This window comes from Phaenicophaeus curvirostris, chromosome 8 (genome assembly GCF_032191515.1).
Source record: "Phaenicophaeus curvirostris isolate KB17595 chromosome 8, BPBGC_Pcur_1.0, whole genome shotgun sequence".
NCBI lineage: Eukaryota > Metazoa > Chordata > Aves > Cuculiformes > Cuculidae > Phaenicophaeus > Phaenicophaeus curvirostris.
The window spans coordinates 31,781,346-31,807,803 of record NC_091399.1 but is presented as its reverse complement, the minus strand read 5'-3'; the positions used below and the strand labels follow the sequence as shown (position 1 = coordinate 31,807,803).

Here is a 26,458-nt window from a genome sequence, read left to right as displayed (position 1 = left end):
GTGTCAGTAGATTCTCCTTAAGATCCTACTGGAGAGGAAAGCCAGGTTCTGGATTGACACTGGGATACCCTTATAATAGACCCTCTCCCAAAATGTTTGTAGTTCCATAACAAATAAGCAAATCTAATCACAAACCTTGAGGAAAATCCTTCTGTGTTCCACAGGCTGAAGTTTAGCTCCAGCTAGGTTGTAGAGGTGTATGTGCTGACAAACCTACTCAGATGGGACAAGATACCTCAAGCAAACTCTTCTCTCTAAGGCATTAGAGCCCTGATCCCCAAACAGCAAAGGCTGGGCCCTTCCATGGGAAATCAGTAGGGAAAAAACTCCCATCACTAAATTAAGTGCCAGATCATTTGTGCAGGAGAGACCTTTTTCAGGGACTCGGGGTGGGGGGTATGTGTGTGTCATGAGTTGTACTATGAGCTTCACATGTTCAATTTAATGAACTCCAGCCCAAGTTGAAGGGGCTTCAACAAAGGCACTGCTACTTGACCAAAAAAAAAAAAAATCCCCCAAAGGAAACCCTTGCAAACAGCATGCTACATCCCACATAAAACTCCCCCTTGGGGAGAGGATGAGGGAAAATGAACCAGACAGACACCACTCAATTTTAATATCTGAATGGGAATTGCCAGATACTGTGACAATGAGCCTAGAAAAACAAAAGAGGAAAAAAAAAAGTGTTGCCTAAAATGTGAAACAAATTCTATAAACGTAACTAAAGCAATCAAACCATTGGTGCCAGTGAGTGAACTGCAATCCCCAGACCACTGTATCCGTCTGAAATAGAACCATCAAGACCTAAACACTGTAACCTCAAAAACAATGCAGGACCCTCAACCTCAACTTCTCCACAAAGTAACACCTTTCAGCCACAACCTTGTAGCTCTAAAGGTGCACTTTACCAGGCTGTGTCAGAGGAGATGACATGAGTTTTCTCCTCCTTCATATCTTTGCCAGAACTGTTAATGCAAGACTGTGTAATTTAATGTCTTGATTTCAGAGATGCTGAAGCAGTAGCAGCTCTCATGTAAATTAAACACCAATTGGCAGTAGCTGCTATCCTTCAGAATTAGACAGTGATGATTCTCATTCGGAAATAGCCCCACGTATCCACTCAGAAAACAGAACAAGATAAAGCAGCCTGCTGCTGCCAAGCACCACTAGATCCTTTTGAAAAACCCTATTCCATAGAAATTTCAAGAGGACTTTCAAAGCCATGCAATCGCTCCATTTTAAACTTGACCATACCAGCAATATAAAACATGCCTACTCTTGCAAATAGTGCCTTACAGTCTCAAAGGCTTCTAGCATTTCAGATGTTCTCCATCACACCTGAAACAAGACTTGGCTCTTACCTGCATACTGCACAATTTTAACAAAGTCAGCTGTGCCATTACTATACTTCAGGACATGGACTAATCTGCACGCAAAGCTTAAGTGGCAGTTTGAGACAGATGCTGCTGACTTGGCTGTAGTCTTCTGCAGTTCCCATTACCATAGCATGGAAGCATTTTATCTCTGTAACGCACCTTTCCTCAAACACTACTGAGGAAAGCATTTTCACGCCTATTTTGGAGAAAAGAAACTGAAAGACATCAAGACTTCCAAGGTGAACTTTGACAGAGTAACACAGTCCAAGATCTAAAACTGCATCTCTCCACCCTAAGAAAGTAACCTTATTAGACCACTGCGATTTGTGCTGGGCTGGATATATCTTGTAAACGCACATTTCATGCTGTAGAATTTATTATCCTCCTCCTTCATTTTCCTACTTTTATCAAGTTTCTTTAAATGTAAAACTGGATTTTAAGCATGGGTGCGTTCATGTTACTTCAAGCAACTCGAAGTACATATTCAAAAGCTATTGCTCCTGCCATACTTAAGACAGTTCAACTTCTGAACAAATATTCGGATTCCCCCCTCTCAATTGACATCTCTGGCTTCCCTTTTCATCTTCTCTTCCCCCTTTCTTTCAAGAAGCACACTGCCTCTGAATTAGCAGCTGTTCTGAGAAGAGCAAGGCTGCACTCCTCCCTGCTTTGTCTCAGAACAGAACAGGGACTGTACTATAAAAATCCAGTATTCTGGGGACAGGCATGAATGGACAAGAAACAGCCATGACTTGTCTATCCCGAACAGCAAATTCAATGCTGAATAAGAAAAATTAAACAAGAACACAGACATCAGAAACAAACAGTCTAAGTTAAAACAATATTCAGTAAGAAAAAGTGAAAGCAAATAGACCCAGGGGAAAAAAAGACATATCAGCACATATAAAGTGATACACAGCAGTGTGCAAAGAAAATCGTGACAGGAATTGAAAAAGTCACTGCATTACGTAAATACACTGCAGGAAGCTTTTCACATCCCAAATAAGACGATATCACATCATGGAGAGGAGATACAGGGTTGCTGGACCACTAGTACATAAAGAATGTTAAAAAAAACACCCAATGACAACGAGAAATCTATCTACCAGACAAAGGAAAGCAGCCTTAATTTAGACAAATTTCAGCAACCAGTAGGTTTATATATCAAGAATAACTTCAGACTTGAGAACTTAAGATGCAAGTTAAGAACTGCCCAGTGTTAAAAGACAGAACATACTACCTTTTAGTTAAATTGAGACTGAATTGATGCAAAAGCCTATAGATACTTCAAATGTGTAAAGACTAGGACTGGAGATAAAATATTAGAAGTGTTCTACATAACACCATTACTAAGAAGAGAAGATGAAATTAAGATGCTAAAACACCTACATGGTGTGAAGGCAGAGAGAAAAGGCACTCCAACAGTGGAAGCAGTAGGTCATGCAAGAAGCACATGCTTCATTACAGCAGATATCTTCCCTTCCTGCATCCCATCCCAAATGCTGGCATTTCTGAAATTCAGAGGAAAGTGGAAGGCAACTAAAAAAAAACCTAACACTGAACAACAGAAGAAACTGAAAGCAAACCAAAGAAACAGTAATTTGTCACCAGTCAGGCATCAACCAAAACAGACAGTAATTTCAGGTTACTGTGACACCATATTGCACGGTTTTGGTGCAAACATACGAGATATTTTGCACTAAGAAAAGGGATGCCAGGCTCCCAGAATCAAAGCTTATGAGTAACTCCACTATTCTAGAAGACAATGTAGCGAGTGGTGGAGCTATGGGGAGAACAAAGGCAGAAGGACCTAACCACAACAGAGCCTGGGCACTGACCAAGGTTCCCACTTTCATGACAGGTCAGAGAAATGACCTGGTGGAGTGAACAGTCAATCTTACATTAAGTAACACCACTTGGTTCACAGGAGAGAAATTTTTGTTTAAAGGACAAGGAAATGCTTGCTTACAGAGAAAAGCTACACAAGCAGAGAAATTGGGAAAGGAAAAGCACAGTTAAAAAAATCCAGGGCATCCTCAAACCTGGAAGCAATTTGTGTGGAAATGGCAGCAATAACACTTCCAGTCTGAAGGAAGTGGCAGAGGCACATAAAACAATAGAAAAACAAGAGTTTGTTGGGCAAAACAAAAATCTTAAGTGGAACATTACAATATATTGCAGCAGCAATATCTGAAACCTGGCTGACTGCAAATTGAAAAATCCCTGGTAATTTTGTCAAATAATTTCACTCAGCAACATAAGGTCTTATACCTCAGCCTCTGTCAAAAAAAGCCACCACAACACTAGGAAATTTCAGTGATCTGAACAATGACTCACAATACCTATTCTGTCTCAAACAGCTTACTAATTAAACTCATTGAGCTCCACTAAACAGTTTTTCCAATGCACAAAGTAGTTTATTACAGACTGGAACACAAAATTTATTAACCACACAACCTATGTCTGCAGTATTTTTCATCTGATAAGCGAAAAAAAAAAACCTGCAACCTGACAGCTAAGAAAGTTAATCTGTAATAGTTAGATTTATGTAGATTACTTTACACAGCATTTGGAATGATGTTGAGAAAATTAAAGCCACTTTATCCATTCTAAGATGTGCTACCTACAAAAAATTTCCTATGCATCAAAATACAGACTGCAGTGAGCCTATTTAAGTTTATCATAGAATAATCAGGTTGGAAGAGACCCACCAGATCATCAAGTCCAACCATTCCTATCAAACACTAAACCATGTCCCTTAGCACCTCATCCACCCATGCCTTAAGCACCTCCAGGGAAGGTGAATCAACCACCTCCCTGGGCTGCCTGTTCCAGTGCCCAATGACCCTTTCTGTGAAAAATATTTTCCTAATATCCAGCCTAAACCTCCCCTGGCGGAGCTTGAGGCCATTCCCTCTTGTCCTGTCCCCTGTCACTTGGGAGAAGAGGCCAGCACCCTCCTCTTTACAACCTCTTTTCAGGCAGTTGTAAAGAGCAATGAGGTCTCCCCTCAGCCTCCTCTTCCCCAGACTAAACACCCCCAGCTCTCTCAGCCGTTCCTCATAAGGCCTGTTCTCCAGCCCCTTCACCAGCTTTGTTGCTCTTCTCTGGACGCGCTCCAGAGCCTCAACATCCTTCTTGTGGTGAGGGGCCCAGAACTGAACACAGGATTCGAGGAGTGGTCTCACCAGTGCCGAGTACAGAGGGAGAATAACCTCCCTGGACCTGCTGGTCACGCTATTTCTGATACAAGCCAAGATGCCATTGGCCTTCTTGGCCACCTGGGCACACTGCTGGCTCATGTTCAGTCGCTGTCAACCAACACCTCCAGGTCCCTCTCCTCCAGGCAGCTTTCTAGACAGCCTTCTCCCAGTCTGTAGCACTGCATAGGGTTGTTGTGCCCCAAGTGCAGGACCCGGCATCTGGCCTTGTTAAACCTCATGCCGCTGGACTCAGCCCAGCAGTCCAGCCTGTTCAGATCCCTTTGCAGAGCCTCCCTACCCTCCAGCAGATCGACACTTCCACCCAGCTTAGTGTCATCTGCAAACTTGCTGAGGGTGCACTCGATGCCTTCATCCAGGTCATTGATAAAGACATTGAACAGGGCTGGACCCAGCACTGAGCCGTGGGGAACAACACTTGTCACTGGTCTCCAGCTGGATTTCACACCATTTCCCACCACTCTCTGGGCCCGGCCAGCCAACCAGTTTTCCACCCAGGAGAGTGTGCGCCTGTCCAGGCCAGAGGCTGACAGTTTCCGAAGCAGAATGCTGTGAGAAACTGTGTCAAAGGCTTTGCTGAAGTCCAGGAAGATACATCCACAGCCTTTCCCTCATCCAGCAGCCGAGTCACTTTGTCATAGAAGGCGATCAGGTTACTTTGGCAAGACCTGCCTTTTGTGAACCTGTGTTGACTTTTTTTTTTCTACTTTGGTTTTAAGACAGAAATTTCAAGGACTTTAAAACAAGCTGCAATTTAACTGTATTTCAAATGTTTAACACATTCCTTTTAGGTATCTGAGGTAGCAAGCAGTGAAAAGTAAAACTGCTTTACAGAGAAAGCATGACTTTGTTGGATGCATATACTAAATGTGATTACTTAAATTTCTTGAGACTTTGTTTCAATATTAGCATGAACAATACTTATGGATTTTTTTTTCAAAACTGAAAAGAACCTTTTTTCCTTTTAAAGACATATTTAAGCTTTATCAGCCACCCCCTTCCCCTACAAAACTGTCCAAACATATAGCACTGGATATACTATGTGTGAAAGTCATGAGCACAAGCCATTCTTGCTCACTCCCATGGAGCACAATGCAGATTTTAAAGGCTGAATAGTGCAGCCTTTAAAAATGCTTTTTTTTCCCCCCCAAAAAATTAAACACATATGTGGTAAAGAGGAAACACCCATATTTTTCCTTTTGGTTCCAGTTTGGCAAAGTGCCTAAACATACCTAACCTGGAACAAATAAGTACCACAATCTTACCAATAAACAAAATCAAGGTAAAGCAGCTATTCCAGTGTAGTAGAAAGCATAAAGGAAATGTTATCAGTCAAGCTCCAAAGCTGATGATGTTTGGGTTTTGTTATTTTTCATTGTTTAAGACTGAGTGGCTTCCAAAGCAGGAAAATATTTTAAAAAAGAGAAATGGGAGAAAGATGCATTGGTAAATAGAAATGACACAGATACAGTACAAAGGGGAACAGAGGATTCTAAAAAAGGAACTGCTGGAAAGTACTTCCTCCTTGTTACATGTCCTATCTTCTCATGCCCTACCTACCATTCTCACAACAGGGAAAGTCAAAACACCCCCTACATCTAAACCAAAAGATTTTCTGAGGAAGAGGAAGGCAGCCTCATTTTGTGGGTCCTAGAACGCTGTAGCAAGAGGAAGCCTATTGCTATCTCATTTAAGGTGTTTTAAAATGCACGTGAACACAATTTTCCAAACAGGGCAGCCTGCACAGTAGACCTTATACCACAGAAAGAGCAGCCCCTCTAGTAACAGCAACTATTAATCATACTGGCAATGCTGCCATGTGCTTGCAGGTGAGTATGACGCAGCTTTTTGTCCATCTGCTTTTGCAACACCCCATGAAAAACATCTAAATGAAAATACCAAACCACCAGTCTACGCTCTTGTGAATAAAGAAGAAAGCATTCAGTTTTTCCCCCCTTAAGCTGATATATTCCACTGACTGAACAGATGCTGTGAGAGTCAGAAGAACAGCAGTACTGGGTCAGAGCAGAGATCTGCTTAGTCCAATATCCTGTCTCCAGCAGCACCTGGAAGTCAGTAACTCACACCGAAACTCCTAGCAAGGACAAGCATCTGCAAAGTCAGTGACAGATCCTGCTCAAGAAGAAAGGGTAACAGCAGCTATGCCCAAACCCCAGCCGCAAGAAAGCCAAAGCAGAGCTAGTGAGCAAAGTAAAAATGGACTTGGACTTCAGTGACACGATGCCTTCTTCCTTTTCTGTATTCAATTCAGAGCCAAAACCTCAAAGGGACAAGAGGGACAGGACTGTGGCATCACAAATAGGAAACGTGGCACTCAGGCAAAATCTGTCTCAACAGGCAGGCAGAGATGCAGAAGAGCCAGAACCCAGGCTACAAAACAAATGGCTTACAAAGTCAGAGGCTGCAATTCCCTGTCAATGACTAATCCAGGAATGAAGCATAGGACAAAGTAGGATGCTGCTGAAATCCATAGATGTATGCTTGTCTGCTGGCAAAGGCTGAGCATCAGAGCAACTCCAAAGAGCTGACAGATTACCGAGAAGGTTATCAGTGCTGACTACAAGCACGCAACTGCCAGAGTTGCATACTAAGGTCACTGGACTCCCAATTCATGCAGCAAGAGAAACTAAGTACGAGAAAAAATATATTGGGAGCAGTGTTAAGTAACTGCAGGTGTAGAAGACAGTGGTAAGTCCTCCTCTCCATTTATTCTTGTACATAACCACGTAACAAAAAAATTAACTCTCCTCTGAACCATAAGTCAAATTAAGATGATAGGGTAATGTTTCAAAGCACTGGGATCGAACCCCTGAAGCTTTCTGGAAGCAAAGGAAGAGGAAAGGATGTAAGGCCAGGCAAGACCTCCATTCAACAGATATCCCAAAAGGAACTTTGCCCTCTACATATGGTGTCTTTCTTGACAAACAGAAAACAAGTTGGCTTGATCATGTAAATGATTCCTTGTTCAAGTCAGTTAGAATAACCCAAATGGATGATTTGAAGGACAGAATCTGAGTGGATGGAGTCTGAAGTACTTGGTTTCACAGTATCGGAACTGCACATAAACACAGCTAGCAGAAAACACACAAAATTTGGGAGTGCTGAGGATATTCACTCCTGTGGGGAGTAGATCCCAGTACTGTTCTGAGGGTTTCAGGTTGGCCATTCCCAGAAGCAGAGATGAAGACCTTCTGGCTGTACAGAACAGCATCTGAATGCTAGGAAGTCAAGTGATGATTGATCAGCTCTGCAGCAGTGAAGGGGGCAAGAACTTCCTGGCTCGGTCTGAGAAACAGCTACTACAGGCAGGTCTGATAATCCTGGTCACAAGTTTACTAAACACCATCTTAAAGTCAAGAACAAACTCTTAATGCAGCATTGGTAAAAAGCAGTCTTATGAATAGGGAGAACAGGAGTTAAGCCATTTTCAAAAACATTGACACTGGTTTTATACAGGTCATTTTTGTTTTTAGATGAGTTGTCTCCTACGAGCACTGGGGAGATGGGCAGAGGTGGTAACTGCAGCACAGGCGTGCTGCTCACTGGTATGGCTGAAGGGCTGAAGGTCTTGAGTAGCAGGGAACAGATGAATGCTGGGCAAGTCAGACTTGGAGCCCTGACAGGTATCTCTTGGTGTGCTGTCCAATTCCTGCCCCAAGACCCTGTCTCAGGTGGAGATTGGCAGCAGTGTCCACTAATGATGCACTATCTCCCACATCTTTCCTGGAACTCTTGTTCCTTTCCTCCCCCCTTTCTCCTTGGGCTAAAAGGGAAGAAAAGAAAAAGGATTAGGGGCAGAAGAAGCTGTGCATATGTGCTGAAGCACAGGTTTCGTACTTCTAGAGCCAAGGACAGAACAAGGGACAGAGGACACAACACTGGAGCTTAAGCCTGGACTATCAGGCAGTTCCATCAGAACTGTTTCACCTAGCTGCAACCTGGTACACAGTTACCTTCAATGTAGATACGAAGAACAGAAAGTCTCAGACTAGAACATCAGCAAATACACTGAAATGCCTCATAAATAACCTTTTATCTGGAAGTCACAATTAGAGGTGTAGGTGTTCTACTGCAACTGGGCAAAAACATACTGCTAATCTCTCCTCACTGGACTTGATCTGAAGGTGACGTTCTTTAATCGAACTACACATTTAAAACTGAAGAATAAACTATTCATTAAAGGCATTTAATACACTTCAGAACAAGCTCAGGACAGAAGCTGAACTTAATTAGAAAGCTCTTCCACAGCACAAGGGTCATGCCTCCTTGCTTTCTGCCTATTTACCCCACTCATTTCAATTGCTTTTTTACAAGAATCAAGAAATCAAAATTCTTTTGTTTGCCAGCACAGAGTATGCACCAGACAACTGCAGAGAGGCAATAAAGAAAATGACAGATGCAAATCTGACAGTTTTCCTCAGCATTCAAAATAGACAAACCATACCAAACATTTTAGAAATACAGCACTAAGATGCTCGCTACTATTTCTGTGTTCCCTCCCCCACAAAGCTAATAAATTTAGTTCAGATACCTAATGCAAATGTTTACTTAGACAATCAATATTTGTGGATTGTCTTGAATCCACAGATCTTATAATAGAATAGCCAACACTGAAATTAGGTTCCTCTCTGCTCAAGAGCAGAATACATTTTAAAAAATAAGCAGCTATAAAACTAACTGTGCCTCCAAATAAAGACCAATTTGGCAAAGGTCTTCAGTGATAAGAGCCATATACTAAGCCTTGTAAAATTAATCCTAGGTTTTAGGCTTAAGACTGAAACATGCCTGTTTTCCCATGCCTTCTAATGTTTTATTCCCTTCATACCATCTGAGGTACCAGACAAAAGATTATAACCAAATACTGAAGCATGCTCTGTCTTCCATCTGATTCACAAAAAGAATTTTTCCAACTCTAGCACACATTATTGTGGACTTCTGCTTTTCTGGGCATTTGTCTTTAGCTGCACTTACAGTACTCTCTGATCACTCTTCTCACTGCATTTTGACCACACACTCAACACAAGTAAATCCCATACAGATCTGTTCCTACTAGAGAGGCCAATCTACAAGCCATTAAAAAACTTAAAGGTAGTTAACTAAATTTGTTTTTTCAGGCAAAAAGAGCTCTGTTGCATAAATATTTTACCTATTTCAAAGACTAAAGCTTTGGCTTTCCATGAAGTTTATGCAGAAAGCTTTCTTAGAGATTCGCTATATAGCCAGTTTGAGGGGCACTACTAGATAACACCTGTAAATGCATTTGAACCAAATGCCAGAATTGTACTCACTTAGTAAATGGTGAACACAATAGGACAGAAGTCAGTATTTTTTCCTGTTCTGAAAGATAGCGTTAATTCTGATCTACTACTGCAGCAAAGCAACTGCGGCCAACACTGGGTCTAATCTAGCAAGATACGTATTGAATAAATGATCAGAGATCAGTGATTAGCTACCACTGCTTTATGGAGAGAATCACTAAAAAAACCCTTCCAAGTTAACAAGGGAATAAACTACCTCTACAAGGTATTTTTCTCTAAACCCTGTTATTAGGTGAGCTTATGCCATGAGGCATGAGTGTTTACATACTTCCTAAACAGTTTATAAGTCTTATCTAATATAATCCCCACATTCTATAATCCTATCTGTTTAATGTATTTGGAGTAGGGAAAACTGCTGGAACCAGAAATCTCTCAAATGAAGGCACTTTCAAAGCACAATCAGTGAATTCGACATCAAATGTAAAAGTAGTTTATGCTCAGATTAGACTTTCAATCATTTAGGATCAGGTAACTTAATGCTGGGTTTCTTAGTAAGCTATATTTATCTGCATACAGGTATTTTTTATCTTCCAATAGGAAACACTTTCTGTAAGAATTCTGTAAAAGGTTATAGTGAAAACAAAAAAAAGACTACTGGTGTTATATGTGAAATTTTCAGAGAACACATGCTCTGTCTGCAGCTTCTAAACAAACAGCTGTGAACTACTTCCCTTGAATAAAAATATTTTCCCCCCATGACAAAGCAGCACAATTTCACTAATACCTCTGCAGTTTCCAGCCTGAGTCTATCAAACCAGACTTAACTGTGCAACAGTTATTGTCATGAAGTGTATTATCAGAAGGCCTCTTTCCTATAACTAAATTTAGCCATTAACCCTGTTTTTGCCTTGTGTTTTTCCATTATGATGAACTTTCAGAGCACTCCTTAAAATACACATTGACATCAAACCTTCCACCAAAATATGTAAAGCTTAGCTGTTGCCCACAGCAAACACTGGGCCAATACTAGAAGACATCCATTTACTGAGGAAAGCTTGGGTAGGGCTTTCCTGGTACTGCACACACACAACTGGATTCAAGAGCTTCCCTCCTGGAGAGCCACACTGTTGGGGAGCATGAACACCCCTGGCCTTCCTTCTCTCCTGCCTCCTAAGGTCACTACCAGTGAGCAGCTAATGGTTCCTGCTCCTGAAGATATAAACCTCCTCCATCCACTGCTTTCAAAACAATTACCGATTCCAGATGCTGAAATTAAGGCTGTTTAATTAGACTCCAAATTTCAGGAAATTCCAAACATGCATTCTCTGAACAGCAAGTTCCAAATAGAAACACCAGTTCGGTGCCAACGTTCCCTGAACATGGTCGGTTAAGTAAAAACTGGGTCTTTGCTTTTTACAGCAGCATCTTTTTGGTATGTGTTTCTAAGCTTCTCATTATACAGGGAGGTGGGAAAAAGTAATTTTTACAGAGGACAGATGATACTGTCTTAACATAGTTTGGACATACTCCTGAACCAGAAGCGGTTCACAGCGGCTAGCTCAGATCACAGGCATAAACACCCTCTCCAGGTTAGGTATTGACTAGTATTTACGGAGAAATGAGCATTGAACACTGCTCACACAGAAGGTGTTTTCCTGTGCTCTCTCATAATGCTGCATTACTCGATTCAGCCATTTTCTTAGCTTTTGGTTCTTGGATCATATGTTTGGACATCCAAACAGTGATGCATGCACAATCTGTAACTTACAGAGAGGACTACAGGTAAGCCAGTCAGTATTCCTTCCTCTCCTAACAAGTGAGAACACAGATGCTACTGCTTTAAGTCAGTTTGCCTGTCCTCATTTCCACTGGAATCATTAGTATTTATATTACACTTAATGCCATGATTTTTTACTGAACTGGTTTTAGAATCTGCAGTAGTTCTGTTACAAATACATGTAATTAAAAAAAAAAAATCTAAGTCTGCGCATAATCTTAAACAAATAGCAAACGCAAAAGGAACAAATAAAAGCAGAGTTGCATTTGGGGCAGAGGAACAATGAAGGTCCTGATTATGCATGCTAAGAACATGAAATTGTACCATACAACAGGAACATGCACACTGCTGTAAGTCAAGCAATGCACAGAAACCCTATATCAAATACTCAGTTTCACAGCACGCCTGGATCATTCCAAGACAACGACTGAGATCCAAAGATTTCAGATACCGATCACGTGAAGATTTGAAGATGTAAATTCCAGCATAGAACACAAACAAAACTAATTCTGAAGAGATCAGCTAAGGCCACTAAATCAATTAAAGAATTTATAACAAACATCCCCTTCTCTCAAAAGCTATGTCAGTAGTAACGATTCACTTGGCCAGCAGCAATTAAGTGTCTGACAGACTACACTGACTGGATCTTTTATTTTCCAGCATGGGACAAAAATTGAACATGCCTTCTTCCAAAATTTTTTGATTAATTCAATCCCCCCCTTTCCCAAGTCAAAGGTACATTAGCACTGAATTTCTCTGGACAAAATAAGAAATAGAGCATCTGTAGCACCACGAAACTTAGCATCACTTGTAAGCACTAAGCCTCACATCCACCTGAAGCCGTAGTTGTTCCCTGTGATGCTACCTCCCTTTCATCTAATGCCGCTCTAAAATGTTTATGCCATTTAGTTATTTTAACTCAAGTTCCTTCTCATTTTTTGAGAGCAGCTGATTAAACCTGAACAACTGGGTTGTTGGACGAAATATGCTGTAGCTATGAAATGGTACAGCAGGGACCAGTTTCACTGTTAATTTAAAATGCTAGAATTAATTAGGTAGTGTAAATGAAGAATTTAATAAGCACGCTTTACAACCACAAGTTCTGCTTTTATTAAACACCCCTGCCAAATGAAGGCAGCTATCTTCAGTCTGGTTTTCCTTGTCTCATTCCCTTAGAATCTCCACAGTGGAAAAAAAATATTTTTCTATTGCAACCCCTCCCCCATAATTAAAATGTATGCCTGACTTCCATCTCCTCTTTCATGTCATTACCATCTTCTAAAAATGCTACTGTATATCCTGCCTGTTCTGAGAAGCTACCAAACAAAACCGAAGTTTACAATTTTGGTTTGAATACCAAATTAAAGGCTGTCTTAGAAGCTGTCATTCCTATTCAACTCAGTACGGTGTACTACCAAATTAGCATATTTTTTTAGTAAAGGAATATGCTTGTTTAAACATGTGTCTTTCCAAAGCGAGGGGTAACATCGCAAATCAATTTTCTTAAAAAGCCCTACTATTGCTCTAAGACTGCAAAAAGACTCAGAACAGGAGCTTTTCTTCGACATATATTATTTAATCCATTTTAAAATTGAAGAGTTCATATTATAAATTCTCTCAAATGTATCCTGTACACCTAAACAGACTTCATTTAGCTTTGAACTTCTTGAAGAAAGCATTTTTGGAGCCTAAACATTCCACAAAACTTGTGCAATTCCCTAACAGGACAGGGAAAATATCATATTTTACATTAACCAATTCAATCCTATCTAGCCTCAAAACTAAGTTAGAGATTTTCTAATGTGGCTTTCCCAGGGTAACTGAAGATTGATGGTTTAGTTTATGACCTTCTCTATTTTTCTTAAATCAACCTCTCTCTGCAGTTAACATTTTATTTTGTCTTTCCTCAATTCAGTTGACAAACTAGGAGGCAAACTTGCTATCTAAGAAAACAACCCATACCTTTAAAGAGAAAGCTCCAACATTTAGAGACATGTAGTATTAAACCAGCACATACTTGGCTGAGATTTATTAAATATAGCAAATCAAAAGAAACAATGAAAAGTACAGAAGTTAACAAAACCTGAATTGTTTCAGGCCACCATCAATTCAGCTCAACTAGTTTAAGAACTTACTGTTTCTTCTGCAACACAGCTTTCACTGCCAAAAAATCAACATTCATTTTTAGTAAAAAAAAAAAACCAACCAACTCTGAAAAGCCAGTCATTCCTGCAACAGCCTACCAGCACGCTTCCTCCCCTCCCAGTAAGTATAAAACCCCAGAAAGCCTAGTGAAGAACACAACAATCCAGAACGATGAGCTGGTTATGACCTCAGTGTATTTCCATTTTGTTACTCTATTCTAAGAAATTTAGAAAACATGGACTGCTTCTGGCAGAGGACTGCATTCAATTTACTGACCCCAAATTCAACGTGAAGAATGAACATGAATCCTAAAATTTAGTAATGTTGCACAATGCTTTGATAACAGGCCTTAAAACCTTGGCTGATTACATTGTTTTCAAAAACGGCACAAAGACTTCAGAGAACGTTTCTCTTCTTGTCAACTTTGTTCTTTTGCACTTGTATTGCTTCTTAAAACAACACGCAGGGTCCTCAATCAGCTAGGGGTAATGTCCTCAAAGCATCTGTGTATTTTTTTTTAAAGAACTGTTCCTGTCAAGTATTTTTCTGATCAAAAAGATCTATGCACTCTGTATGTAAAGAAATAGCACAGGCAAAAAAACTACCTAAGAATAAGTCACAAGTTCACATAGCAAGTTTCTCACATCTTCAAATAGAGCCACAAAAGCCTGGAAATGGAATGGAAAAAAAAAAACCAAACCACTGTTCATAAGCCAGTGAAGTAATGGCTCCCCACCCAAAGGCAGCCAGTTCTCTATGAAAACAACAATAAGTCTTGAAGTTATATTGTAGGGAAACACCATGAATTTGAGGGGTATCAGATGCAAAACACCACCACGAAACACAGAACCCGCCATGTTCAAGCTAGGCATGCTACACTCTGGCACAGGAGAGTTATTCACTCCTGCCCAAGATAACAGAAGTAACCTGCAATGTAATTTCTCATGTTTTCAGACTAAAAAGACAAACAATGGTCTGGAGCTAAACTGGTGTGGCAGCAGATATCAGGGTGGTACCTTACACTGGGATAGTGGGCAAGCGATGCTTAGAAAAGAAGAGGACTTCTGGTTTTGGCACAGAAACTTTTGGAGTGGGAACTTCTAAGGAATTTGTTTTACTTGAAGTGAAGAATAAATAAAAGTCAATTCCATTTTTCAATTTTCTTCCTTTTAATATCCCTAAAGCTGTGGCCCAATCAGAAGACATATTGAAATAGATACATTATGGCCAATGTGCTAAAGAAAGCTCTGCCGGACTACACTTCTGAGGACCTGAGCTGCCCTGCAGCTACTGCCATTTATGTGCCTTGCATTCAACCAGAACATTGCTATATGTCACAAAGTAAATGAAAAAGAAGCATTGCATGTTCAAAAGCACTAAGCAGACCACCCTAATGCTGCCAGTACAACAGCTGCCAGGCTGTTATAGAACTAGGTATGAAGATTTGCATTTTAATTCCTTATTTCTGCATGGTGTCTCTTTCCATAGAGCACGCACCCAAGTTGCCAGGAGTGCATCTGAGAGGAGATGGCTCCTTTTCTGGAACCCTCTCGTTCTTAAGGCTGCTTCTCTGTGCTAAACATAACAGCACTGGTGATGCACTAAACAGCAGTGAAATTTCAGCTGTTACCCACCTACAGTGCAAGTAGACACACAACAGATAAAACTAACCTATAAAGCAAGCTATAAAAGCTGATTGTTCATCCCATCATGTGTATTACCGAGCTCCCAGCTGCAGCAGCAAAGAATAGGCTAGGCACATCTGCACCCATCCACACCTCCTAAGGATAGGACAGACATTTTTCTCCCTCTGAGATACTATCTGTCACAGGAGGCTTCTCTTCTGGAGGGACCCACCAACAGGCACCACTTCATGCAGGAAAAGATCACAGCTTATTAAAATACTTTCAGGGAGTTCATTAACCAATAACCACAAACGTCCAAATGAAGCCCAGTGGCTCCTAACTACAGACCACTGCTGCTCCAGAACTCCATGATAAATAAGCTGCAATAGGCATGCAGAATCATCCCAATTTGATACTGTTAATAGTCAAAAAATTGGTAAAGGTATGGTGAGGTTCAAAAGTAAAAATTGGGAACAGTCAGTTGGCTCAAAGCACCTAGACTACCCTCCCACACATTAGGTCAATGTTAAATAAGAGCCACGACAATGGGGAAAGTTATGGCATCATCTGAGCTCTGCTGCAAGGAGCTGCGCAGTGTTATAATACACAGGTAGACTTGCAGTGTTTGTACTTCTTCTCAGATCTGTACAGAGGCTGAAAGATAACAGGCTTCTCAGGTTGTTCCAGATCCAGTGTGCATCACTGAAAAGTGTTTACCATGGTATCTGCAGTATCCCCGCTGTACTAAGCACTTGCAATGTAAACACCAAGGTTTTGCTGACCCCAAATAGACCCTGAAGCACAAAATTAACAACAGGAAGTGCTTACCTGTAATTTTGTCTCGGACAAGCTTGCAGGATTCTATTTCACCAATGCTCCCAAAGAGACTCCTGAACTCTTCCTGGGTCATGTTCTGGGGTAAATAATTGACTATGAGGTTGGTTTTGCTGTCATCTGTAGCAGCCCCTGTCTGCATGGGGGAAGGGCAGTTTCTACTGTTGCTGGAGGGTCCATTGGTTGTATTGGAAGTAGGGCCATTCGACACCTGAGGCTCCATGGTGCTAATTATCTATATCAAAATAAGAGCATAAGGAGAAAAAAAAAACCTTAAGTTTCACAGATACAACAGCTATTTTTAAAGATACGTACAAACGAATAAGTAGGTAGCATTCATGGCCAATTTAGATACTTCAACAAAAAAACCCGGCTTGATTCCTCTGTTATTGTTGCAAAGTAGGTCATGCTAGTCTTTGGCTGTGAGCATATACTAAGATGCAGTTAAAAAACCCTTTTTTTGTTAATGCAAAGCTGATTTCTGCTTTCATCACGCAGCCATTTTCACAAATGTAAATTTAAACCACATAAATTTAATTATAATTTAAGGTAATAATCATAATTAAAATTACAGTTCCATTAAATCAGATGAAGTAAGTGTATGGCTCTATACGAAAAGGTAAAATATTTTACCTATTTAATAACTGTATCACACAGTGCAATGACAACAACATTAACCCAGCACAATCTGCAAAGCACTGTCATTTGGACTGCCTTCAATTAATAATCTCAGTGTCCCAAGACATACCATTTACTGGTTCCAGTGCTGACCTATATTCCCCAGTTAGATTTTTCACTAATGAACTGATACCTCTTTAAATAAAGCCACGGGTTTGCAGTGTTCAAAGACACACAGGTCTTCTGCTATTTACTGGAATTGAAAAGGTTTAATCAGAGACAAGCTTATCAGGTAGAGGCTGGAATTAACAAGTGCTTCTATCTTGAGATGCAAAACTCCAATTTTCACAGAAGAGACTCATAGACCTTTCCAAAAAATGAAAAACAAATCCAGCCTAGCAAAGTGCACGCAGGACAGTAGCACTATTGTCACCAGTGCCACCCGTCACATGAGTAAAGCTGCCTGCATGTTTATCTGCAGGCTGAGGACCAAAGAATGCAAGTTTTCATTTGAAAACTGCACAGGCAGACAAAGGAAGCATGAAAACCTGGGTATTGCAAGCCTTTTCCATATAAGTATTAGCCTCTATTATGGCTTCCACCCTGTCTTAACTGTCATCAGTTAAGGGAAGAACATGTTAGTTTCAAACTTGGATGAATTAAAGTAATGATAATAATGGCTTTTGCTGTCTATTGTCAAGTTTGCAATGGTGCTGCTTCACTGGCACCTCTTACCAAAGAGCATATCTCTGATGGGCTCAGCCTCCCCCCAAGACTGAGTCAACGATGCAAACTGCTGCTGCAGGCAGGAGGCTCCGCTGCCCAGGAGCAGGGACCACTGTGGTGAGAACTCGGGGCTAAGGCACCACACTGAACCTTACGTTCATCTGATCCTGTAATTATTTTAATTCCTGAAGAATTAATTTACTTTTTTAAATCCAGGGACATACATGTGACAAATGAGGTCTGTAATTCGGGAAGATGGGGGGATACGAAGAAAAAGAAAGTCTATTCTAAAATTAACTGCATGAGGGTGGTTCAGACTGAACAGGTTGTGTTCTGGTCAATTCTATTTTTAAATTCTTTTTTAATTTAAATGTTTCAGTGTTAGTTTAATGCCTCATTTAGGAAATAACCCTCTTATCAATGGAAATAAGTTTTGAATTACAACTATTTTTCATTATCAAGCCCAGGAATAACAATTCTTAAACAAAAAGAAGCCTTCTGCTTAACACACAGGCCTTAAACTCCATAAAATTATAATTTTGCAAATAAACTCTATAAAACAGTGAATTCTTGAAAGAAACTGCCACGTCCAAATCCCTCTGCCAGTTTTCCCAGCCATGTGGCTGACACCCTCCATCGAGCAGCACCAGCACCATGCACTCCTTCAGGACTTAATTTTACCCCATATCAGCCATACTCCCTTTTCCCAATCTGATTTCATGCATGTATTTATTCACACACACTAAACACTTCAGATGCTAATCAAACTGTTTAGCTCAGGATTCCAGCTGGAAGACCACTTTGAGCTCTCTGCACCTCTGTGACCCCACAGCACACTGGCACTAACTCTCAGCTTTGCTAAGAGTCTGCTGCAGGGCCAGGGTTCCGCACGTCAAAGCTAACACTTCAGCTGAGCACAGTGCACTCCTATATGCTGCATCTGCACCAGCTTGATTAAAATCATAGAGGAAAAATTCCAGTTCTGACAACAAGATACAGCCAGAGCGGCAGATACAGTTAACTGCAACTTTCCATGAGCACACAGCCATTCAACTATATCCTTTCCAACCTAAAACCCCAACAAGGTAAACTGCAATTTGGGGGACTTATTCTGCCCTTCTTGCCAATGAGAATGCCACATCACTGGTTTCAGTTACAGCAGAAGCAAAACTTGAGCACAATGCACTAAGGTACATCATCTATTATTAGCAACAGACAAAAGCTATCTGTAGTTCCCAATAAATAACCTTGGATGTTTTAAAATCTGTGGAAGAAAAAATTAAAAACTGGTTGGTGTCCTACTTAGAGATTTTACAAACTCAGTTATGTTTTCAGCATGCTTACCTTCCATGACAAGCAAATAAACAGAACTGAACTAAGATATTTAATACATTAAGAACATCTAGAGTAAGCTACTCTAAAAATCTGTTCTTGAATAAGATTTCCTCATCTAATACTTCAAAATATCACGGCATAAGCTAATGTTGCACCAGGTGCCAGGTTTTCTTCCTAGTTACTCACTCAACAGGTTTGCCTTTTTTTCAATAGTACAAAGGAAAATCAAGGCACTTTATCCCCTTGAAATTATTGCAAGGTTATAGGTTGGTGAAAATTGATTTACTACACAAAAAAAGATGATGGACAGAAAAAGTGCTGAAGGGCTTATTAAAAACATTTCTGAAAGTATTTCAGATGTAATTTTTTGACCATGTAATTTTAAGTCTCCATTTACAGAACGATTTCTGTGTGCAAGCAGTTATATGCCAGCACTTGCATTTGAAGTTCTTACAGTCAGAAAGGAATAATACATACAAGATGCATATACTGATCCACATCATTAAAGACTTAAATTATTAATGGCAACAAAAAGCTAAGTCCTAGCTCTCCTTTCCAAACGCTGTCCTCTACCCTACACATCTGTAGCTCAAATCCACTGCTACATGTTCAGTGTATATATACTGGGACATTTACTGTCGATGACTGAGAAGTTGTTGATCCCAGAGTCAGCACATTACATAAGAGCAACATTGCTTATTCAAAGAAGATAAGAAAACAGCAAATGGTACGTTGAAATCCATCTACAGAACCAGGATTTAGGTTTCCAGTTTAATACCTGCATGACAATATGAACATTTTTTAAACGGATAACTAGTTAACTGTGTGCCCAGGAAGCTTTCATTATGTTTTAATTACTGGTAATAACTTTAACAGAACAAAGTATAGGGCTGTAATTGAATTCTACAAAAATAAAGGAGACTAAGTCACTCATCAAGGGCTTATTTGGATACGAGCAAAATAAATGCAGGAAATCCAACAGTGACTTTAATATTAAGATTAATTTTTTCAAACAAAACATACTCTTATCCCTTGAAGATTAGTATTACACCTCTATACATGCCACTTACAAATTAGCAACACTTCTAAGCTTCTGTAGACCTTTTCTGACCCAATTTAGGCAACTACTACTGGTCCTGAAATATTACAGGAAAAGCGTCATGTGTGATGACAATCACAGGCTAACTGATATAAAAAGGCATTTTGATTTGGGTTTTTTTTTTGCACCAACTTGCCAGACTCCTAATACTGCAAACGCTCTACATACAGAGTAACAGTATCTTCGAAGAGTAGTAATTCGCAGTTACTGTTGATAGACATCAATAATTTAACCACCAATCATTTGAATAGTCTATCTTTATTACCCTCAAAAACCACTATTTGTGACAGTTTCAAGACTAGAGTTTTGCAAGGTAAAGGCAACCCACATTTCAAATTCTGGATGTATTTCATCAGACTGCTGCTTTTTAAAATGACTTCTTGGTGTACTACTTTTCTCAGTATGGTAACGTATCAGCAAAGTGCAAGGTATTTTAGTATGACAGGTTTCACAAAGAAATGCTTTGCTGCTCTGGGAGACAACATAAGCTTTGCCAGTGTTTTGCAAAACAGTGCTTACCAAAAGACTTGGTATAACCCCTCCTACAAAATACCAGCAATAAATACCCTTTACAGCAACTCCTACATTACAAATAATGAAACACTATTCTGTCATATCTTCACTTTTAGAAAATGAATTGAATTAATTTCAATTTATTCCTGCTGAAATTTTAGCTCCAACAATAATACAAAGCATACCTGTATGTATGAACACAACTATTACAATGTTTTAATAAGCTAGAGTAACTGACATTAATCTTCAGTTACAGTAAATACGTGACATCCATCTAGTATTACAAAGCACAGTTAATGAATCATTTGGAAAACTACCCACAGACTGATGAAAACAGTCTTATCTCCTTACTGCATGCATAAATAATAGCCAATGGCTCGATAAATGTAAATATACATGCTTTGTATTTACAAAATTTGTTCTCAGCAGTCTAAAAGGTCTGTATGTTGCACTGAAAGACTGTCATATGCACCCACCAAAAAGAGCTTCTATTTCCCAAATTAGTGCCCATTCTTGTTACCTCAAATATACATACCCCACTGCCTATACCCCACAATAAGCAAATTAATGTGATATACACAGAAAAAAGCAGTAACAATTAAGAACTTGGAAAAATAAGTGTTACTTATAGGCACTGAAGAGAAGGTTTCACTAAACATACCACAAAGCCATCTTTTCCCCAAATCCCCATCTAAAAGAAATTTTAAAAACTACAGAAAATTCATGCAGACATATCCGTTTTGAGAACTCGGAAGTCAGAAAAGTTATCTATGAATAATGAACAGCACCTAAATGCCAAGACAAATGATCATGGTAAATTATACCTCATGAAGAATTCATGAGGTCTAATTTTATATTATTTCTAAGTGTTCATTAATGAACAAACTCAGAACATTCTCCCATAAAAAAAATTTAGATAAATAATGCAGAGCTCTTGCAATAGCAATTAAAGAGCTCTCTTAGATAAAGCAAGTTGTTTGCTTTTACAAGAGAAAACAAATGGTGCCATGGCAGAGGTCCCACAGCCATCTCCTGAACATCGATGACAAAAGGAGAAACAAACAAAACCTCTCAAACAAAATAAATGCAGATTCTCAAAGCTTTTGCTTCTATAATGAGAATCGGGTTTTAACTCCCAGCATATCTGCTCTTTTAAATGGAAGTAAGCACAGAAACAGAGTCTATCCTACAAGAACTTTACTGCAAGTGAGAAGCCGAGTTTACCACATCTGATCCATTCACAGCCCTCCCATCTGCAGATCTATATGAACAGCCACACCAAAAAGCCAGATGCTCAGTCCGTAGGTACGGAGTGGAACAAATACATCCAAGACCAGGTCCCTCAGTCCCGAATCAGCAGCTGCATGCCCTCGCTGCACTTCCAGACACAGCCCCTGACACTCGTTCCAAGGGGATTAAGCACCTCTCTACCTTGTCACAGAACGAGGTACTACACCAAACCCTTCAAGACAGATCACATCTTCCACCAAAAGGAGTGTTAAAAACTAGTGATTAAGTATTCCTGGGTTCAAAACCAGAACTCCAGCCAGAACAAGACACAGGTGCACCTAAACCTCATATATACATGAGGGTTTCTTACTAAAGTGATCCTAGGAGAGGCAAATGACACCATGTGCAGCTCCAGTACAGATTTTCTTCTCTGTACGAACTGTCAAATTTCACTGCCAACTACATTTTTATTAAAGCCTATATACTGCACAACTAGATTTTGCTATTATTTACCTAATAAATACATCATGAACATGAAATAAAGGAGAAAAATGAAACTTGAGTATATCTGCCTGGAGGCAAATCCAACATCCCAGAAACAATCATTATCTAACCCTCTGTATTTTGACATGCTCCCCACTCATGTGCAGTTTTACATGCTCCATCTTTATCTTCCTTCAAGTAATTAACTATCTTAAGTATAGATGCAGCTGGAAGTCTCCACTCAGAAAAGTGGTTTCTGGCTCTCATAGCAGGGACAGTCCTATAAAATCTTGGTTTCAGACTGCACTGCACTCAAGTTGAAATGGTGTTCAAGCATTTTCAGCAAGTTCATTTACGGGTGCCACAATAATTGGACAGAGCACACATGATCCAAATGGAGAAGATAAATACATTCATTTTAAGAGGCAAGCTGCAGTTCAAATAAAGGAGAAAATTATTTTCTTTAATAGCTAAATTTATCCTGATCTAGTCCATTATAAGCTTTTGCATCAATATGCTCAAATAAAATATTCTGTCCCTAATCTGAAGTGGGGTTAATGCAAAGTTTATTGGCAATATTCCTTATCACAGCAGTCTCTAAATGATATAACTGATACCAACACCATGTTGTACTAAAGGGTGCTACAGGCAGGGACTGCCACTGTACCAACACAGCGACAGAAAATAAAGGCAAAGCTTGTTATTTTTATGTCAAGTTTTGAAGAGAAAAAAACCAAACCAGGGCGAAGTATCTGGGCAAACTGCTGAAGTTATACAGTCAACTGCCATAGGTGACAGCTCCATAACATAACACCATCTTCTCAAACTTGGCCCAGTGATAAGGTCACAACTCCTAATAACTTCTTGAAAAAGCAAAAGAGCATTATGATGCATGAATTTTTTTTTTTGAGTTCCAGATAAACACATTCAGTTTCCCCGAGTACAGGCTCTCCAGTTTTGTGTTTGATTTCAAGTACAAAAGGGGATAGAATAGGAAAAAAAGGAGACACCAAAATAAGTCACAAATATTTCAGCGTCAATAACTACCAAGGTATCAGCAGTGGAAACCACTCAGAACTACTACATACTTCATATGGTCTCTTACTCTTCCTGCAAGTACTCTGGAGAAGAGAAACTGGAGAATGACAATTCACACACACATATCGCACATATGGCATATCCCAAAGCCCAGAGGAAACAGGGCTGTTGAGTAGATGCATGGACAAGCACTCCATGCACATCGATTTCTGGGAGGCACACTGGAAGTGCTGCACTGCACATTTTCATGGACAAAACATTCTTCCAGAAGCAGAATACAGTTATAGTTCTATCATTCATATCACTCCAACTTACAGTACTTCACATTCTTAACGAACTTCTGAGCTTCAGTATAGCAAAGACTACCAAGAAACTACGCATGTTTGAATTCTTAGAGATGTTTCTACTCTGCAATGTTCCCAATATCTTACAAAAGCACAGAACAAGTGTGCTCAACAGCACTAATGAAACAGTGAGTGAGGAAAACTGGTTTCAGAGGTGAGGATCACATAAGTTTCCTACCACCTCTCTCTCAGCATCATCTTTTTCACAATGACACTGATTTCCAAAAAGCCACCCAGCCATCCCCTTCTTTATCCAGACCATTGTACAAGAGCTGGCTTGTAATATTTCTGCCATTAAACATACCTTATATATGAAGATATGGGAGAACACAGCTTTGCTTCCACAACATTCAAACACCACTCTGGAACACAGCTTTGGAGAAAGCCACCACAGAAAACACACTGATAAGAAAATGGATGTCTTCCCTGTCTTTCAGATGGGTTACACGATTAGCTCAGGTTCAGACTCCTTACCCATCCCCTTGTGACCCACACACCACAGACCTTAAAGGCTGGTGGCAGCGATGTGTACTATTTCTGTACCATGACATGGCCATCAATGGCTCCTGCCCACCCATGCCCCTGGGGGTCACCGGCTGCTTCTGCTCAAATATCTCTATATTTTTTCAACTGGAACAAAGGCAATGTAGTCAGGCTCGGTCTTCTGAAAGAAGATTTACTTCCTCTTCAGTCACCCTGCTACTACCAAATTTGTACCAGGCAACTCTGTACGTAAAATTTTTCAAGGGCTTTGTTTTATTTCACCATTCTGGATTGCTCCTTATTACCTCCTAGCTTTTCATCTGGATCTGTTGTTTCAAGATGTGTACGAAGGCTGAAGGAGTCTGAAAAAAACTCTCAACAGTAAGATGACATCTTTGATTGATGAACCAATCAAAAATTTGATGAAAACATCCTCTTTTTCTCCATGGATTGCATTTTATTGAGCAGATACCACAAAGGCAAGAGGTCTCCCAGTGACTGCCTTGTCTCTCTTAAAAAAGGCAATGACTAACAAACCCAGTACTTAAAGGCTGTGCTAGAAGGGTGATAGAGAAAGAGACATCACCAAAAACATTAGGCATACCAGGCAAACTCTGAGAGATTGAAGGGAGTTTCTCAAAAGTGTTGATACTAGATAATACAAGAGCACAGAGACCAACACCTAGGACAGTCTAAAAGACAGAGCCTAAAAATACACCGAAATGAAAGCAAAGGAAATAGATTTATTTTTTCATATTTTTGGTTACTCAGTTTTATTTTTAGCTCCAAGTTTAGTTTCCTAACCGCTACCTACTTTTAGTTTACTGACTGCATTACTGAGTTACACATTACTAACCTGTAACTGAATCATATTACTTGGGAATGTGGCACTGTTCTGATGCACGGGTTCTCAGGGGTACATACATGTTCATGTAAGCAGCAGACAGCTGCAAGTCTTTAGCTGCTGTAGACCTGTCACAATCCCATTTTGTTTTTCCCTTTAAGAAAGTAATCTAGAATCATTTGTAACTCAACTGTTTAGACAGTGAAGGCTTTATTGCAAGCCGTACTGAAACCTAAAAACATCTACTTACCAGAAGGCAAAGCAAAGCGAGCAGGCTCTCTGAAGCCTAGGAACATCCAACCCCCCACCCGCTGTTCTTTCTACTGAAGTTCTAGAAAGAAAAGGTACAATTTTCAGAAGTCCATCAGCTATTTAAGACTTGCTCGTTGCAACAGAATTTCAGCCCCTAAGTTCTTCTGAAAATGCTGCCTGTGTGTTTTTCATGCAAAGACAAGCTTTTATTAGGCAGAAATAGATGGCTTAGCAAAATGCAGGCCACAACCAAGATATTTTTATTTTAAGACTCTGTCCTCAACAGGACATTAATGAAGACACACTGGTAAATGCAATTAGGAAATACTAATCAACACACATACATCTCGACTGCTGGTAATAAAATCTCTATGGATACTGCTGCTTGCAGGTCTAACAGATAAACCCTAAAATAGGACTCCAATGAACATCATAATTCCTAACTCCATTATTGGAAGCATTAGGTTACTGCAAAATAACAGTATGTTTCCCTTGAAACCACTGTATTAATAATGAAGTAGAAATACACAGCTTTTCTACAATTCACCTGTAAGCCTACAGCCCCGTACCACCCTAATAATGCTTATGGAAATAATCTTTTTAGGAAATACAGGCATTTGTACTTCTGCAGCAAACCTACGGTAGACAAATTTGCAACGAATTACCCCAAAGTAACACAGCCATCACCACCTCAAAAGGTCATGAACAGACAAAGCTGAAGACTTGAGAGAGTTCTGGTAGAACAAATGATCAGAAACAACCTTCTATAGTAAGCAGAGGCAGCTGTTTACTGTGATGGTCTCACAAGAGAAGTACCTACACCACAGCTTAAGGAAAAGTATGTTTTACTGTACTGTGGGATAAATATCTCCAGAATTAACCATCGCATGCATAAAAGTATCTATTATAAGTTCAAAGAGCCATTATCATAGATAAACAGTATTATTCCTCAATAAAGGATGAAATATTATATATATATATACACATGCATTTATCTGTCATGGGTCAGGCTAACATATCGTAAGGGTTTATCATTGAAACTACTACTCCATACTAAAGGCAGCAAACATGCCACAGGACAGATCATAAACCCTCCAAGATGCACCCTCCTAGATCCAATTACTAAGATGGCTCCCAAAATTTCTAGATGAAATAATTTTCAAAATTCAACAAATTCTTATTTGAATAAACATGCCCCGAACAGAAGAAATTAAAAATTCTTCAAGACTCCTCTTA

The 26,458-nt window shown here is 39.8% G+C and overlaps 1 protein-coding gene across 7 annotated transcripts in view; it reads right to left on the bottom strand.

Annotated features, from left to right (window-relative positions):
- The window catches only part of ELAVL4 (ELAV like RNA binding protein 4), an 83,684-nt gene that overhangs the window by 27,628 nt on the left and 29,598 nt on the right, over window positions 1-26,458 (bottom strand). For all 7 annotated transcript variants that reach the window (XM_069863074.1, XM_069863072.1, XM_069863070.1 and 4 more), the window contains exon 2: window positions 16,252-16,492. In XM_069863074.1, coding sequence (XP_069719175.1) covers window positions 16,252-16,492 — 241 coding nt within the window. The remainder of the gene's footprint in view (window positions 1-16,251; window positions 16,493-26,458) is intronic.